Genomic DNA, 18,999 nt, shown 5'->3' with positions numbered 1-18,999 from the left:
ACAAATTACCCTAAAGTGGTTTGAGAAAGCAACATACCAAATGGTAGCAATTGAACATTTATTTCACCACCACAGAAATGTCAGCTCAGATTATTATGACAGTGGAAAGATTGAGGGAACTAAATATGTTTAGGCTTGAGGGGGGGGAGAGACAGCTGAAGAATATGACAGCACTCTGCAAAAACCTGAAATGATATAATAGATGTAGGGTACCATATATCCTCTACCATTGCAACTTTAATCCATTCAAAACAATCCAAAGATTCAGAAATATAACTATCCAGTCTAAAACCAATCTTCTGCTTATATTCTTATTGGGGCTGATGCCAAAGGAATTATTCACCCATTCCATGTTGTTGTTGCCAAGGGAACTGTCCCATCCCAACAACTCTGATTTAATAGAAGAACCTATTTGTAGCTTAGGGTTGAGCTGTGGGATCCTTGGTGCTCTCTGAACTTGTTTTCTTACAGATGTTTCATTATCCAACTAGATAACATCATCAGTATTAGAAGAGGATAGGATTTGCTCCTTATTTATATAACCCACAATCTGGTCTTTCCAATACTACTTTCACAATCTGTAACATTTCAAGGATTCAACAAATGCAACATTTCAACAAATAATGGATTTAGTTTGTTCTAGACTAAGCTATGCTAATTATTACCATTATATCATACATACATTGATGTACATTATCTATCATAGGTAAAGACCTCTAACTTGTAAACGCAATCATTTTTAAATGGATAATGTCCATTTCTTTATTTCAGTAGTCTTGTGCTGGATTTAAATCACTTGAGTAGGAGCCATGAATGCACAATGTGCTTGACACTTCATTGTTAAAGGAATCCTGTTACTGAAAGAGAGAGCAGAAATAAACGGGAGTGAAGAGCGATCAGTCATAAGCATCTTATCATGGTCTTGCAGTTGGCCTTCCTTGTCGGTTCCATCAAAAACAGCACTGCCATTAGACAATGTGAGACAACAGATGCTGAGAAGTAGCAGATGTTCTGCTTGAACTTGAATTCCATTCTCTCCTATTAGAAGCTAGAATGATTTTGTATTCAGATGCAGTTGAGGGCACTAGATTGCTGTCTTCCAATGAGATGGAAGACACTGTTCTGTCACCAACATTGTAGTAATGTCAGTTGCTGGTTCAGTTCACTTCTATATGTGCAAAAGGGGTGGGTGGGTGAAAAGCATAACTGTCCACTGCTTCAGTATTTATTGTGTTCTAAATTACATAAAAATACAGGAAAACAAGAAAGGCTGAAAAATATCTAGAATGCAGACCACTGACCTTTATATAATGCCACACTGATATTTAACCTACAAATAATGTAAGAACTTTCTTCCTGGATCTCGCTAATAGAAAGTAACCAATAACCTTATTTTCAGTTTCAGAAAGCAAGATATCATAGAGAAGTCATTTTTTGCTTGTCTCCAAATTAGAGCTAAAGCAAACTTCCTTTCCAATTTTTCTGATAACCACTGATAAACTTATCCTTTATGAAATTGTCATCACTTTAAATGTCTTATGAACTTGGAGCTGGAATTGATAGGCATGAGTATCATTAATCTGTTCTATATAACATGAAGAAATTATAAAGTTTTAGTCAATGAAACTCATTGGATGAGGGGTTTTAGAGACCCAAAACCACTCTATGTGGTCCTTAAACTCCTACCGTATTATTCTTTCTATTTTTATTTATTGTTTTATGTCTATTCTTTTTGGCTGTGGTTTTTTAAAACAAGGTTGGACAAAAGGAGGAAAAGAAAGGAAGCTTTCTTTTCTAATATATTATAATGTGACATGATAATATATTATTAAACAATAAATAAATGGATACATAAAACATATGGTTAAAAATATTCAAAAGTGCCAATAGGATATTATTGGTATGATTTATTTTTTAATTCCCCTATTTACACTTCACAGTGATTTAGCCGTTAATAGCATGCAAATTTCTCAGAGTTAATTCTAGCTATCCGGTGAGGATTACTTCCTAATAGGTATACTTGTAGCTTATACTTGTAGTTGTATATAATAGAGTTATTATATATCTACAGAGCAAAGAAATAAGTAGCAAAAAAAAATAATGAAAATGCCTGCCAAGTGTGGAATGATTGCCAATTAAAAGCTAACCATGATAAATAAACTATGAGATGGAGCAAAAGGGAAATACAGTAATACCTGGACTACAGGAATATGTCCATGCAACACAGCAAATGTCAGGGCGGTCCAATGACGGGTCTCAGGATGGACGGATGGATATTTATGAGGAGTATTGACAACCTATAAACAGATAAAGTAGGTTTCTTTTATATGTGACTCTTCAGCAAAAGCCATTGTATGTGTAATCAAAACAAACTTGCCAGAAAGCTTGGCACGTTAAGGTATAGAGAAAAGAAAGAAAGCATGCAAAAGAAACTCTTTAAAAAATCCTTTAAAAAAAAAAAAACAATGGAAGTTTTAAAGAAGATGTTGGATGTTGGATAACCATTTGTCTGAAGTGATGTAGGACCTCCAAAGTCCCTTCCAACTCTGTTATTGTATTCTATTCTAATATGATGCCTGAAACAATTCCATGAGAATATATTGTTGGGGTGGGGGAAGTGCCATGATACATACAATCTGTAAAAAAAATTCTTGTTCTGCTGCCATCCCAAACAACAGAGTTGACTTCAGGAGATTTAGATTAAGTTTAGATTATTGAATTAACCATCCCAATTTTTTCTCTGTAATCTTCGCTATTTCACTGCTAACAGGAAAACACTCTGATATCTTTTACTATCTAGTCAATCATCAGTTGTAAACTTGTCAAACACAGCACTTTACTAGCTTTAATTGATTATTTGTTAGAACACGTAAAAAAGAATGCCTACAAATGTCATCTTCACACAGGAACAGTCTCATGCTAGGCTACTTAAGAGAGTTTTAAGGTTAGACCAGTAAATTAAATAGACACCATAATATTTAGTGTCTATATATTGGAAATTAGTTCTCACAAGAAAATCTCACCAGTTCAAAATGAAAACATTTAAATAATAGTAGCAGAAATAATGTCTGTTATTTGCACTTCAGTCTATTCCAAGACAATAAGTAACATCATAATGCAGAGGTATCTGAAATTCTGAATAGATAAATTGCTGTATCTCATAAACACATAAAAAGCTATAAATTGCTACGTCTTAAATCTCACATTTTTTTTAAAAAAGAAACCCTAATCCACAACCAAATAAACAAAACATATAAAAACCTTTTATCATAATACACAGCCCAGGTTTTAAAAATAAAATGAAACTTTGACTTCATGCAATAATATTCATTGAACTTTCCTGCATATCAATAAAGAGCTAGTCCAATATAAAAAAACCTAGGTAGCACTGTCTTCTGTATTAAAATATATTTTTGGCTGCACTCCAGATTTGTTTTTTCGAATTCTGATTTTGCCAGCTTGTAACTTCATACCATGTGAACAAAGGTTAAAATTATACATCTATTCCATCACTTTCCAAATTCCACATGTTCCAGAATAACTTTGAGAGAGAGAGAGACTGGCCCAAAGGCACCCAGCTGGTTTTCATGCCTAAGGTAGGAGTAGAATTCACAGTTCCTGGTTTCTAGCCTGGTGCCTTAACTATTAGACCAAACTAGCTCTTTTTCTTCTCTCTTTCAGAATCCACTGTCCCTTTTTTGGTACAAATAAAGAAGACTTTATAACTAGTACTTAGTATCAACCAGCTATAGGATTTCTGTCCCTTATTTTATAACTAGCTCTAAGGAAACACAAATGCCCCCTCAATCCCTTCTATGATATAGTTTGCTAATAAGCATTTGATGGCTTGAAGGTTACAAATGAATGTTGACCTATTACAGATATCCCACCACAGTCAATGACAGGGGGTTTTTTATATCAACATGCTGCTTCAGCATAGATTGCAATGCAACACTATAGGAAGTTTTAAAGGTGATGGTTTTCAGATTGCTATAGCGATTTTTCACACCAGAGAAAATGTTGTCTATTTTAAAAAAGCACTCTTCTTCCTACTTCAATTTGACTCCATTTCCCAATGAAGCATTCGTCCAAGAGACTCTGTTGTGCAAACATCATGAAAAACCAATTTTAAGTATTTCAACAAATCCCAAACCAAATTGCATCAATTTTCAATCGCTAACAAACCAAAGACATTTAGCAGAGCAACAGAAAAGTCCACTACCGGGTCCTATTTTAGAATTTTATGGCTGCATTTACCTTATCTTAATCTATCCCACTTCTCCATCAAGATTTCTGCAAGTAGCAAAGCATGATTTACAAAAAAGAATGATTAAATCATCTTCAACAACCTTTTCCTCCATTCTCCTCTGCTTTTCAGTATCCTCTTGTATGATGATAATTATGTTTACACCCTATTTAATTATCTTCAATTGGCTCTAAAAATATTGGGTTTCGGTCTGGATGGTCTCTTATGACGAGCCGATGGACAGAGAATGGAAGCAGTGAACTTCCTCCCATATTTGGGCATACCAGGGGTTGTGACTTTAAATATATACCTTTCTCCCTGGCTCAGCTGATAAGGAGAGGAACTCTGTGGCTTAATGGTTAACACATCTGCCTAAGATGCAATACAGCACAGGTTCCAATCCCAGCAAGGGTATGGCTAGCTGATGAGAGCTAAATAGCTTGAAATAGATCTGTACTAGTCCCCCTTTATTTATTTATCAGCACAAATACAACACAAAATATAACAAAGGCAACAGTAAAAATATTGGGTTTCTGTCTGGATGGTCTCTTATGACTAGCCGATGGACAGAGAATGGAAGCAGTGAACTTCTTCTCATATTTGGGCATTCCAGGGGTTGTGACTTTAAAATATATATATATACATATATATACATATATATACATATATATACATATATATATATATATATATATATATATATATATATATATATATACACACACACACACACACACATACATACATACATACATACATACATACATACATACATACATATAAAACTTTAATATGGAGATAGTCTACAATGGTTCACAAAGTTTGTGAAGCCATCAAAGATTAATAAATCTCCTATTATTAAGTCTTGCTGTTTTCACTGCACTATTAGCAATAGAAATCATAATATTTTCCCTGAAACAAGCTACTATTCATTCATTGTATTGTGGGTAGCCTTAAGCAAACTAAAAAGTAAACAAAAAATGCTGCATCATGTTTTTCATCCTGGCTCAATAATTCTGGACTTTTATACATATAAATCTTACAAAGAACTGATTCTGCAAGATTTGTCCCAAATTATACCCTTGGAAATGTAATCAAGAGTTTTATAAGTACAATGGTGGGCAACTCAGATAAAGGAAAAGTAATTATGTTATCAGTACATCTTCACATGGTCTTCTTTTTATTATATTGCCAAAAAGCCTTGTGAACGAGGACACAAAAATATTAGATTGTAAAAAAGATCACCGTTCTACAGTATGCAGCAAAAGAGACAAAAATTATGATTGCAAAAGAAAGAGCATCTCAGTTCGGCTGGATGTTGAAAAGAGGCTGAATACTGTGCCCTTTCCCCACAAATTGACCTTCCTCCTCCTCTTCTTCTTCACTTCCTCTTTTACTGCTTCAGGTATTGAGGAAATAAAATATTCTTGTTCTTGCCCTTCTGACAGCCTTAATCTTTGTTAATTGATGTTGTTATAGTGTGTCTTTGATGTTGTCTCTCCATCTTTTTTTTTGTCTACCTCGTGTTCTTTGACCATCTTCCCTTTCTGTGTATGTCTTGTATGGCATGGAATCCCATGACCGCCTCTCCAGGTGAGCAAACCACTTTATTTGCTGTTTTTCTATGTAGCTTAAGATTGGTTCTATGCCAATTCTTTCTCTTCTGGCAGTTTTCCTCAAACATACAGCAGGGATGAATATGCTTTGTACGAGATGCTTGTCTATTGTTTATTCTTCTTTATTCTTTATTGACTGACTGCCCAGCTAGTTCAGTCAACTCTCTGCCTGCATTAAATGTCATAGTTTTGTTGACTGATTTACTGATATATAAGCCACCTTTTGTTCAAGAGCTCAAAGTGGGTTTAAGCCACTTTAAGCCAGGTTTAAATACAAGTCTATATTCAAGAAGTGTGTATACCAGACCATGTACATGCAGCTGTTACTCTATAAAAATATTGATGCAGACAAATTCTGTAGTTTGTCACCACAATTCCACCAGCAAGATTTTTTGTGGGCTTACTTTTTAGTGAATTGATCAAGCTTTAAATTTCTGGATTTAAAATTTCAATGAAGCACCCAGTTAAAGAGAAGGATAGTTTAAAGCCCAAATTAGGTTGGATTGATTTGGATAGCATGCTAAGATGAAGATGGTTTGTTTGGTTTTGGCTTACTATAAAACTATCAAAAAAATCTTAGTAGATGATAGTGCAGTAAATTCAAAAAATTAAATTAAATGGATGAATCTAGCCATGTTTAACAAATTAGGCACTACAATGTTAAGATCATTAAATAATAATACTGATAATATGAAGTGATACATTTGGAAGATAACATAGAGCAGTGGTTCTCAACCTTTCCTTCACCACAGACCCCCTTAAAATCCACCTTTGTGGCCACAAACCATGTCCAAAGACCCCCCAAGACTTAACTCAAGATTTAAATCATAGCATTTCTTAAAGTCTTTGCAGACACCCTGTGATGACATCATGGACCCCCAGGGATCCACAGACCACAGGTGGAGAACTACTGCCATAGAGGCCTGGGTTTAGCAACAGGGAGTAGTAGGCCTTATTGTCTTTCATGGATAAGCATTGCTGTTTTGCTCAATAACCTTTGGCTTTCAAGGATTCTATTTTTCATTCCTGTATGCAGAAACCATTATTAAAGAGAGGGAGTAGTACATGCATCAGAGGGTAAAAATGTTCCTGAAAGATGGTTAAAAAAAGATTAAATCTGGATTTGACATTTTAGCTGTTCTAACAAAGTCATGCAGCATTTTAAAACATGAGTGCCCTTGTCTTTGGCTTCCTGCCTTCCCAGAACAGATGCAATCATAAGAATAGTCTCACCTCAGCATTTAGATCTGCTCCAGCATCCAGTAACATCTGGACCATGGCCTCATCACCCCGCACACAAGCATACATCAATGGAGTCATACCCTGTGTGGACAACAGTATTCACAATCATTTATTTATAGTCTTTGATTTATGATCTTTCATTCGGGGTCATAAGGTGATGTCCTAGTGACCAGACCAGGGTCAAATACAAGTAGCAGGACACTAGACCATGTGCAAACACCTATCAATCCTCAAGGATATTATTTAATTCAGACAAGTTTTATTTGATTCAGACAAGTTTGATATTATTTGATTATGTGAGGGAAAATGGAAAGGAGACAACTATACAGCTAAAGTTATCAGTAGCATTAGAGACAGAAAAAAATCCCACAAGAAATGCCCTTGAGGTGCATTATCAAATGATAACCTTATGAAAAATTAGGTTGATTTGCACATCTGGGTTTGCCCATTTATTTCATCAAACTCCCCCCCCCCCGATTTTATTTAGAAAAACAGATGTGAGATGTTCAACATGTAGATGGGCTCAGGTAGACCTCAACATGCAGCCACAATTCAGATCAGAATTTCCATTGCTAAGTAAAGCAGTTGTTAAGTGAGTCACAGCTGATTTTACAACCTTTTTTGGCATAGTTGTTAAAAGAATTGTATGGTTGTTAACAGCAGTAGACTTATATACCGCTTCATAGGGCTTTCAGCCCTCTCTAAGCGGTTTACAGAGAGTCAGCATATTGCCCCCAACAATCCGGGTCCTCATTTTACCCACCTCGGAAGGATGGAAGGCTGAGTCAACCCTGAGCCGGTGAGATTTGAACCGCTGAACTGCTGATCTAGCAGTAGCTTGCAGTGCTGCATTTAACCACTGCACCACCTCGGCTCAAGATTCTAAGTGAATCTTGGTTCCCCTATTGACTTTGTCAAAAGCTGTGAAGTCACAAATGGCGGTCACATGACTCCAGCACTCTGCAAACATTATAAATATATGGCAATTGCCAAGTGCCTGAATTTTGCTGCTCATGGGAACATGGAGATGTTGCAATGGTTATGCATGAGGACTGGTTGCAAGTTACTTTTTCAGTGCCATTGTAACTTTGAACGGTCACTAAATGAGTAAGTGTAAATCGAGGACTGCCAGTAAAGCATACTTTTTATAAAGCTGTTTATTAAATTTTTATCAATGCTTCTTTGCCAAGATGAAGGTTTTAATCTCAAGACTGGACTCCACTCTACTTTTAACTACAAAGAATAAAATATTGGGCATTTATTTTGCAGAGCAGTCCTTCATCAATTTTATGTTGTTTTATTTTAACAGGTTAGACTTTAACAGGTTTAATTTAACAGGTTAGACTGGAACTTTATATTAATTGCCAAAAGTACTAACTGCAATTGTATGCATGCCTTTAATATATATTGATTTAATTTGAAATGAAATGCCAGGCAATTCTGTTGAGAGTATCTAGCTCTAGGGAAATACTGCTCTGTTTGGAGGAAAACTAGATTAACTGACTCTTCATTAGAGACTTCTAGTTGCAAATTTATATTAATCTGAAATACTTTGGCTGATCAAGATATCCTTTGTGATTAATGTTTATTTGACAATATTAGGCACAAATATAGTCAAGAAGGGAGAGTTACCATATTTTTTGGAGGATAAGATGCACCAAGGTTTTGAAGAGGCAATTTTTTTTAAAAAAAGTAGATAGGTAGAGGAATAGAGAGGAGAGAAAGAGAGAGAAATACAGTAGGGCGGGAGGGAGGGAGAGAGAAGTTAGATAGGTAGGTAGGTAGATAAAGGGAGAGAGAGAGAGAGAGAGAGAGAGAGAAATAGAGAGAGATAGATAAAAATACAGTAGGTAGGGAGGGAGAGAGTGAGTGAGTGAGTGTAGGTAGATAGTAGAGGGATAGAGAGAGAGAAGAGAGAGAAAAATACCGTAGATAGGTAGTGGGGGAGAGAGAGAGAGTAGGTAGATTGGTTGGTAGATAGAGGGATAAAGAAAAAGAACAGTAGGTAGGTAGGGAGAGAGAGAGAGAGGCTAGGGAGGTAGATGTTTCCAGGTGTATTTATCCATGTGCTGGAGAAGGAAACTGCTGACAATCTGCAGCACCTAAGACTTTCTTTCTGCTGGCACAGCACTTGATTAATGTAATTCTCATCAATCAGTTAAAGAGCGTTCCAAAAGGGGGGGGGAGTTTTTGCACTCTGCAAACCTCCCAAAAATGGCCTGTTTTTTGTGAAAACGGGCCTGTTTTTTAAAAAAAGGCATGAATACCCTTGTGGGGGAGGGCTTGCAGAGTTCTCCTGGGGGGTGGGCCAAAAATGAGCAAAAAATGGCCCATTTTTCATGAAAATGGGCCTGTTTTTTGTCAAAAAAATTGCACGCATAGCCTTATAGAGGCTTATAGAGTGCTACTGGGGGGCAAAAACACCTGTTTTTTGCTCATTTCTGCCCTCCCCAGCCCCCAGGAGCTCTCTGAAAGCCTCCATAAAGTTATGCACTGCCATTTTGGTGAAGGGGCGGGGCTTCAGGAGGAAAAAAATGCTGTATTTAGTGTATAAGATGCACCCTGCTTTTCAGCCTCTTTTTGGAGGAAAAAAAGGTGCGTCTTATACTCCGAAAAAATGTGAATGAAGAAAAAAAGATGTTTAGTTGTTTGTTTGAATTAAAGACAGGGGCATGCTCCAAAGAGAGAACAAATGGATGGAGCAAGAAAAAGTAATTTGCCTCCATTCTGCGAAGAGACCTTTCTTTTTTGGTAGGGCTAAGTTTTCCTAAATGTTTCAGGATTCTTCCAGTTTTAGTTTTGCTTCTTTAGAAATTTTAAAACCAAATAGGAATGGTGTATATAATTTTATTATTGGTGAAAATAGAAGAGGGAATCTTGCCTTTCTTATTTAGCTGTGAGATTCCTCAAGTTTCAGTGATCACAAAGAAGGGATGTACAGTTGTTCCCAAGTGTTATTTTAAGTAGGCATTCCATCTATGTTACCACTTACTGATCATAAAAATGTCTATAATAAACTCCCCACATAAGCAACCCATCCAAGTAAAAGAAACTCAATCTTCTTAAAGCACTTTGTTTCGAGCTATTCAGAAAACTAATTTCAAACTTTTTCTAAAAAAGCAAAGTCTGTTCTTTTTCTACATGGTTTATAATTCTTTATACCTGTTCACTCATGCTGTTAATTCCATCGGGCCCCAGCAAAGATATGGCCTGCTTGACCAGATCTGTTCGGCCACAGGTCAACATCCGGAACCCTAGGTCTTGCTTGAATTTTGCTTCTGTGGCCACTGCGTCCAGTTTCCGAGAAGCACAGAAGCAGTCATCAATTCTGTGAATCGAAGAAAAGAGTTAGAAAATTCTTTCAAAAGAGATTTTTTCCATTCATTTTTTTCCCCAATGCCACATTTTGCCTTCGAATGACATAAACTGCCATTGCAACAAACAACCTGAATAATGAACTGTCAAGGAGGATTTACTTAGGGGAAATCTCACCCCAAAACCATAACTATTGCTACCAGGTTCTTCTAGACGGGTGTGCCACATTTTTTTCCTTCAGTTTCTTACCCTTAATACAGAATTTCAGTTATGACATTTGATTGTTACTTAAATTTTAAAGGAGGCCAGTAATTGTCAGGAAAAAGCAGGAACTCAGATAGATTAGAGCTAATAGATGGAGACTACGGTCAAATAGATTTGGGCTGAAGGCAAGGCTCTCCGTCTGGTTCCCAGAGCTGGAAAAAAATCTCCCTCCCCTTTTTTTTTGACCTGATGAGAAGAAAGTAAACTATAGGATGGTAGTACTTAAAAGATAGACTAGAGGAAAATCTCCAACTTGCATTCAGCCAAGTAGCATCTCCAACCTGGGATTCTCTAGAATAGAGATATCAAACTCGATTTCATTGAGGGCCACATCACAATTGTGTTTGACCTTGAGGCATGTGGTGGGTGGAGGGGGCATAGCCAGGAAGGTGTGGCCAGGGTGGGCATGGCCAGCTTGACATCACTCGTGTCAGGGGAATCTCTGGTGGCCAACTGCTAAGTAGGACCCTCAGACCCTCCCTCCCTCTCATTATAATCTCCTGCCTTCCTTCCTTCCTCAATTCCTTCCTCCTTCCTTCCTTTTCCTTCCCTTTCCCTCTCCTTTCTTCTTTCTTCCCCTCTTTTCTTCTTTTTCCTTCCTTGCTTTCTTCCCATCTTTCCTTCTTTTTCTTTTCTCGTTTCCTTTCTCCTTTCCTGTCCCTTCTTGGATGCTCAAATATAAAAGGAGAAACATTTCTCCTTTTGTTTTGTTTTGCTTTTAGTTTGTTTTGCTAGTCGTCTGCCAGCAAAAACGGAGCCAGGGGGGGACACATGTGAGTCTTGAGTTTGACACACTTCCTCTAAAGATATACAACTGCTATTTTCTTTAATTTGTAATGACGGTTCTAGGTCTGGCCTCTATTAACAATTCTTTCCTAATAAACATAATAAATTACATCAAATCTTTTAACATAAAGTCTGCCTGGTTGCTGTCACTTTTGTTTTCTATCTCTTATGGAAGGAAGGAAACAGGATGGAAACAGGTACACGTTAACAGCTAGGTTTTATTATAGCAAACATGGGATCCAGCAATTTTGTTATTGTTCCCTCTTCTGTACAGAATGACTTTGGAAAACCCTTGAGGCACCTTAATATTACTTTTGCACTTGATGCAGCCCTCTTCCAGTTCTACAGACTTCCTACAGTTTATCAAGGACTGTAATTTAGGGCCATTTTTGTCTTTCCCTTTTTTCAGACGTTGTAAAAAGCATTTTGATTGATGGACTGTTGATGTAAAACTATAACTGTGCAAATCACTTCATAAGCCCTTAATTGGTCTAATTAAATCACTGCCTTTAAACCGATTTCTCTTTCCTTTTCTAAATAGCTACTTTTGCATTTTTCCCCTGATCATTTTGAAAATCAGACCATTTATAATATATCGGGATGTAGGATTGCTTTCTACCTTAATTTGAATTCCTAGGGCATACATTTTGTGATTATATGTTGCTAAATATAAATAGTTCTGTACCTTGCCTTGACATTTCACAGTCACTGGGCCTTTCCATACCATGAACAATTTTTATCTTGTGAATCCTCACAAAGCTCTTTGAAATAGGATTGCAATTATTGTCACTGTAAATCTCAGCCACCTTGAAAGGCAGATCATATCGATATATGAAGGGTAGCTACGTTGGGGAAGGTTGATTGCAAAAATGTAAATAAAAGTGCTGAAGTCTGAAAATGGTTTCTTGGTTGCTCTCTGCCGTTAAAAAAGCCTATGCGATTTCCAAAGGTAAAATAAAAGCATATAGGTTATTTCCCCCCCCATAATTAAAACCATAATTGTGTGTTAGTTTAGTAGCTGGAACTAGGGAAAAGAAATATAATTTCTGAACAATCCACACACATTGGGGCACTCCAGCAATAAAATATTAACCTTCTCCAACAGATTCCAAAGAAAAACAATTACCAACCTAATCCAAAGGGAGACTCCCCCCAAAAAAATGGGACACAGAACAGGACAACGGCATCGACCTCCTCCCTTACATCAAAGGCACCATGGATAAAATCAGCAAAATTTTCCACAAACAAAATATCAAGACAGCCTTCAACACTGACCAAAAAATATCCAACATCTTAAGAAACCCCAAAGACAAAATCCAGCTATAAAACCAAGGAGTCTATGAAATACCATGCCAAATCTGCCCTGCAATATACATAAAACAAACGAACAGGAGAATAAATGCATGCATCGCAGAACACAAGAACGCAGTAAAAAAAAAAGAAAAAACTTTCTCCCTTTTCCAGCATCTTAAAGCTACAGGACATGAAATTAATTTTGAAGGAACCAGGTTAATCTCCAAAACTGAACACTTCAACAAGAAAATTATTATGGAAGCTATCGAAATAGAGAAACACCCCCACAACATGAATAAACGTGACGATACCTCCCGCCTACCAGACATCTGGAAACCAACTCTAATCAACAAATGAGCCCCACTCACCACCCAGGCCATTATAACATGAAACAACAACGGACACACAGCCAGCACCAATCAGCACCAATCTACCAATCATGATACAACCACACAACCAATCATTCCACTTACTGAAACAAAGCCAGCATTCCACACACACCCCACCAAGATTTATAGAAACACTGCAACTCTGACCATGCTTTAAGCCCAAAACCCAGCCTGAAGATGGTAAGTGAGACCTCGCCGAAATGTTATACACACACACACACACACATACACACACACACACATATACATTCATACATACATACATACATTTAGCCAAAAACTGGGAAAAGACCTGAATACAACAAGATGTGTGTGTGTGTGTGTGTGTGTGTGTGTGTGTGTGTGTGTGTGTGTAGTGTGTGTGTAGTGTGGGTGTAGTGTGTGTGTGTGTATGTGCATATATATATATATATATATATATATATATATATATATACACACACACTAATATATGTACACACTATATACACTATATACACACTATACACACACACACATATCTAAATCTATATCTATATCTATATATCTACCTACCTAGCTACATACATACATACATACATACATACATACATATATATGTTGTATTTGTGCTGATAAATAAATAAAATAATCAGCAGGAATACAACACAAATGTAACAAAGGCAACAGTAAAAATATTGGGTTTCTGTCTGGATGGTCTCTTATGACGAGCCGATAGACAGAGAATGGAAGCAGTGAACTTCCTTAAATCAAGGATTATTACAAGGATTATCTGTGGCAGCATAGCTATTATGATGGCAGATATTGCAGAGAAGGACTGAACTACTGTAGATCAGGAATGTAGAAAGGGAGATGAATAAAACTTGTGTCCATTGCTAGCTAAATTCTAAGCAATACTGGAGGGCCTGAACTAACAATTTTGGTAAGTGTCTGTCCATGGTGGGATTCAATTTTTTTTATTACCAGTTCTGTGGGCATTACTTTGTGGGTGTGGCAAAGGAAGGATACTGCAAAATCCCCATTCCCTCCCCATTCTCAAAATTTCCGCTACTGGTTCTTCAAAACCCATCAGAACTGGCTGAATACCACCTCTGGTGCCTGTAGGATATGACAACCTGGGCAAGAAACATGCAGCTAAGATAACATTTAGATTAATTCTTACGATGATTAATTCTTATGATGACTATAATTGACCTATACAGGGAAATTGCAACAGAATCATCTTGAAAGTAAATTCATCTTTATTATTTTTAAGAGCCCAGGTGACCTACAAGATGATGCACATTTCATGCATCTGATTGCTTCCATACAACATTTTTCCAACTTGGTGGCTTCCAGATGCATTGAACATAATTTCTAGTAAATTAATACATCTAATACAAACTGCATAAAAGTTAAGGAAATATATTGGCATCTTGTTTCTTCTGGTAGAGGAAGCAAATTATATTTGGGAAATGGAGTTTGTGCAACAGCTTCAATTCACCACTCTTCTGCTACACTGATTCAATTCAGAAAGTCTTAAAACTGCATGTCAGGCTGGGCAATGAAACATAAGAATATCTAGATAAATTTCCTATCAAGGAAGTTTTCAAATCCTATTCATCCTCTGGAATCATTAGCATCAGAGACTGCTGGACTGTCAAGGAGTTTGTTTACAGCCACACACTGGGGTGATATTTTTGTCCCTAATTATTGCAGCTCTCACAGCTGAAATTAGAGAATTAGTCAAAATTCGAGATGCTGATAAGGACGCTCAAGGAGAAAAGCATAGGAAGGGGATATTGAAACTAATTTGGAGAAAACTATATTGTTTTACTGTATTATTTGGTTCTGTGTTATTTTATTGTTCTTCCTAGTTTATTTAAATACAGTAGGGTTACTAATGCTTTCCCTAAGTCACTTTCAGCTTGCTCATTATATCTACCCAAACGATACTCTCAGGAAGTGTGGAAGGCATAAAGGAATCAGGCACATATGTATTTTTTCATAAATATATAGCAATTATAGTCTATTCTCTTTCCATTCTTGAGTCACCCAACTACATGCTATCCTTAGAATCTAAAACATTATCCATCACCTTCAAATCCTACTAAATCACTGTGCTATCTGGGGCTTATGACAACATCATGGTGTTGGAAGAAATGTCCATCTGGGTTCAATTCCAAGTGAAGAAAAAGAAACTGGATTCATGGGAGTTGCTTTGCAAGAAGGTTTATTGATGATGGACAGGATCACATGGTTTGAGGTCCGGGGGCGGGGGAGATGCTTAGAGTGCCCTGGTTTCATACCCTCTCTGGGCTTTTGAATTTGAGCTTGTATTCTGATTAGTTGTCAGACTTCCATGGGGCCATGCAGGGGCAACTCTGTAGGCTGTCCTGAGTCCCAGGCTTGGTTGACTCTTGCTGAATGATGTAATCTTCCCAGGCACCATGTGGTAGAGTTGGGTAGAGAGTTAATCGTATCATGTCCTGAGGGCCATGGCTTAATCCCATCACCCTGGAGCTGAAGGAGGGGGCAGGGAGCTGCAGGAAGCTGCTTTGTCTTTAAAAACATGTTTCTCCTTTTCTCATCGAGGGAAATATAATATTCTGCATTTTTAATATTTCCTAGAATATTTCATTCTTCTAGGAGGGGTGGGTAGGTGCTAACCTCCTACCATGGTAACTCCTCTATAGACTATTAAACCACTCAAGACTTGGTCTTCTTGGTCAATACCCAAGCATAGACAACTGCCAGACAATCAGTATTTAGCCACCAGTGACAACTGTTTTGATCCAACCCTTTGTGCCTAAACACAAACATCTGTTCCCCAAGTTAAGAGGGGGAAAGATGAAAAAGAGAGAATATGTGCAAGCATGGTGGCAATTGTGTATTATTTTAAAACTGCTGGCAGGCGAGTACTACAACATTTGGACTTCTTTATCAAACCAGCATGCTTTCAATAGGATAACAGCTGGGAGGGAAGAGCAAGAAACACAGACTGTCTCTTCAAACCAAGGCAATATTACATTCCTGATTGAGGAGTGGCAAATCTCCCTTGAAACAGTTTCCTTTCATTTGTCAGAAAGAACAAAGAAACTTGGAATTTATTGCAATGGTCAGCCTCTGGCTACATCATCATCATGATTAGTGGGAGAGAAGTTCATCTCATTCTAGTAAAAGAACTAAATTTGAACAAGGGATTTCTGGAATATGAACATGACACCAAGCTCTCATAAGTAATTGCATATATTAGGAATAAGCAAAATTCTGGCAAATTTCTGTTTATTCTACAGGAACTGAGACTGCCCAATAAACAATAGAGTTTAAACTTTTTTAACTGAAATATTTTATATTTTAACTGAAATATAAATAAAATCTGACGTTGACTATTTACTTAGCTTCACAGTTCACCACTTATAAGCTATAAATATTAGACTGCTGACTCTGATTTTTTTTCCAGGGTAGCTATACTGGTTTTTACCAAGATTTGTAGTAATCACACACACACACACACACACACACACACACACACACGTGTGTGTGTGTATGTGTTTATATTTATACGTACATGGAGACAAAATAGGAATGACAAATTGTGGCTTGCAGTCTCAATCCAAGCTCCACAAGAGCCGAGGTGGCACAGTGGTTAAATGCAGCACTGCAGGCTACTTCAGCTGACTGCAGTTCTGCAGTTCGACTATTCAAATTTCACCGGCTCAGAGTTGACTCAGCCTTCCATCCTTCCGAGGTGGGTAAAATGAGGACCCAGATTGTTGTTGGGGGCAATATGCTGACTCTGTAAACCGCTTAGAGAGGGCTGAAAGCCCTATGAAGCGGTATATAAGTCTAACTGCTATTGCTATTGCTATTCTTGCTGACCCCCAAACACTATGGCACTAAACACTGACAAGTTATTGAGAATTATTTTCTTCCCTTTTCAGTGGAAAATGACCATTAAAATGGTATAAATCATCTTTTAAGCCTAACATGTAAAAACAATAAAATAAACCAAAGCAGGATTATTCCTCAAAAGAGAAATCAATCCAGTGTCCTGGATCCAGTCTTGCCCACTTTGGTGACATCACAGATTCACTCAACGCAATGCAATCCACAACCTCCTGCTTTAAGGGCAGCTCTCAACTGAAGAGTCATTTTGATGCAATGATTAATACACCAGGCTAAAAACTGGGCACCCGTGAGTTCTCTCTCTCTCTCTCTCTCTCTCTCTCTCTCTCTCTCTCTCTCTCTCTCTCTCTCTCTCTCTCTCTTTCTCTCTCTCTCTCTCTCTCCCCCTCCCTCCCTCCCTCCCTCTCCCCCCTCCCTCCCGGAAGAAGGCAATGGCCCGCCTCTTCCAAGAAAATTGCAGGTATTAGTTCAGGCAGTCAACACTGACTTAAAGGCACAAAACCAACAAGAATTCTCAACCACTGTATACTACGATACAATACATTGTTGACATTATTGTTTCCCTTACTTTGTATCTAGTTGTCAGTTGGTGATTTAAGGAATATCAAGGTTACAGCAAAAACAATAACATACTAACACCCATAATCCAAACTCTCATTTTTTTTCATATATTATGTCTTATGCTTTAAAACCTCATTAGAAGTCTTTTTCCTCCCCATTGATACAAGAAATATTGAAATCTGCTAATATATACACAGTAGACAATCCTTTTCTCATAACAGTGAAGGGAGAGATCTTGTAATAGACTGTGAAGATCTTGACAAAAATATCCATGTTTGTTTTTGGTTGAAATCACTGGTCCCCAAAGACGACCTCCAAATTGTCATTTCTGTTTTGCTCTGAGGGTCTTCAGCAACCCCATGATAATTCCTGCCTTCACAAATTATTAAAGCCAAACACCAGGTCATCTTGTGTAAGGGGGCAGGGGGTAAAATCTCTCAAAATGCAAAATACATCAACTTTTATGTTGTTTTTTTTTTTAAAAACTTCCACATATGTGAGAACCATGGCAACAGCCTTCCTTATAAAACCCAACGTATGAAAGGTACAGTGGCATGATGAAATTATTAGATGTGATGCTGCCTTTTATTTATTACATTAAAAATAAGCCAAACTAATAGCAACACTGCATCTTTTCAGAAAGACAGCCCCACGAAAAGCAAATTCTTATAGAAGGAGCTAAGTGCAAATTGGGCTGTAGCTGTATCAAGGAAGAGGAAGAAGATGATTTTACAACCTTTGAAGCAGCAAGCTCCAAATTTTGCAAACAGGCACAGCAAGATTGAGCTAAATGAGATGAACACCTCAGTCCCTCGGAAGGAGGAGGCCATCTGATAACACAGGAGAAAAACAAACAAGAACTCAAACAGAAAGGCTTAAGGCTTGATCCAGGTAAACATACAAGCACATCAGTCTCACAGATTCAGTTGCTCTATGGAAAGAAATGCATTTTGTGAAACGGCTAAAAAAAGTAAATGTAAAGAGATTCGGATCTGCATATGCAATTGACCTCTTGTCCTGGGTTGTTAATGGCACAGAAATTTCTTCATCTTATCATGCCACTGCTTTGCACAGACTTACTTTAACTGCCGAGGTTCACAGTCAACTCCTGGAAGCAACAGCCGGGCTGCTTGTCGTACATCATCACTATCCACGGAGAAACTGCGGCGGTGCCCGGCATGAGCCAGAGCAACTCTTATCCATTCCATCAGAGGGGGCAGCACGATAAACGGCCTGCAAAGCAAAACAAAGAAGCTGGTTTCCCTGAGCAAAACACGATCTGTCCATGCTTCTCAGACACGCTGAAAGCTCTTAACAATGCAGTTAAGCAAACAGTGCAATAACAGCAATGATAATCTACTGCTACATTATACCAATAAGTATTATTGTTATTATGGTCAGTCACATGGTCAACCAGATG

General features: G+C 37.6%; 1 protein-coding gene across 1 annotated transcript in view; it reads right to left on the bottom strand.

Moving 5' to 3' along the window:
* Window positions 1-18,999, bottom strand: part of BTBD11 (BTB domain containing 11) — a 205,440-nt gene that overhangs the window by 21,789 nt on the left and 164,652 nt on the right. Inside the window, 4 exon segments of the mRNA XM_032220930.1 lie at window positions 2,196-2,297; window positions 7,096-7,185; window positions 10,267-10,432; window positions 18,660-18,812. Of these exon segments, the coding sequence (XP_032076821.1) occupies window positions 2,196-2,297; window positions 7,096-7,185; window positions 10,267-10,432; window positions 18,660-18,812 (511 nt within the window).

This window comes from Thamnophis elegans, chromosome 7 (genome assembly GCF_009769535.1).
Source record: "Thamnophis elegans isolate rThaEle1 chromosome 7, rThaEle1.pri, whole genome shotgun sequence".
In the NCBI taxonomy this organism is placed as follows: Eukaryota; Metazoa; Chordata; class Lepidosauria; order Squamata; family Colubridae; genus Thamnophis; species Thamnophis elegans.
The sequence above is the reverse complement of the archived record's forward strand: the minus strand, read 5'-3'. Positions and strand labels throughout refer to the sequence as shown.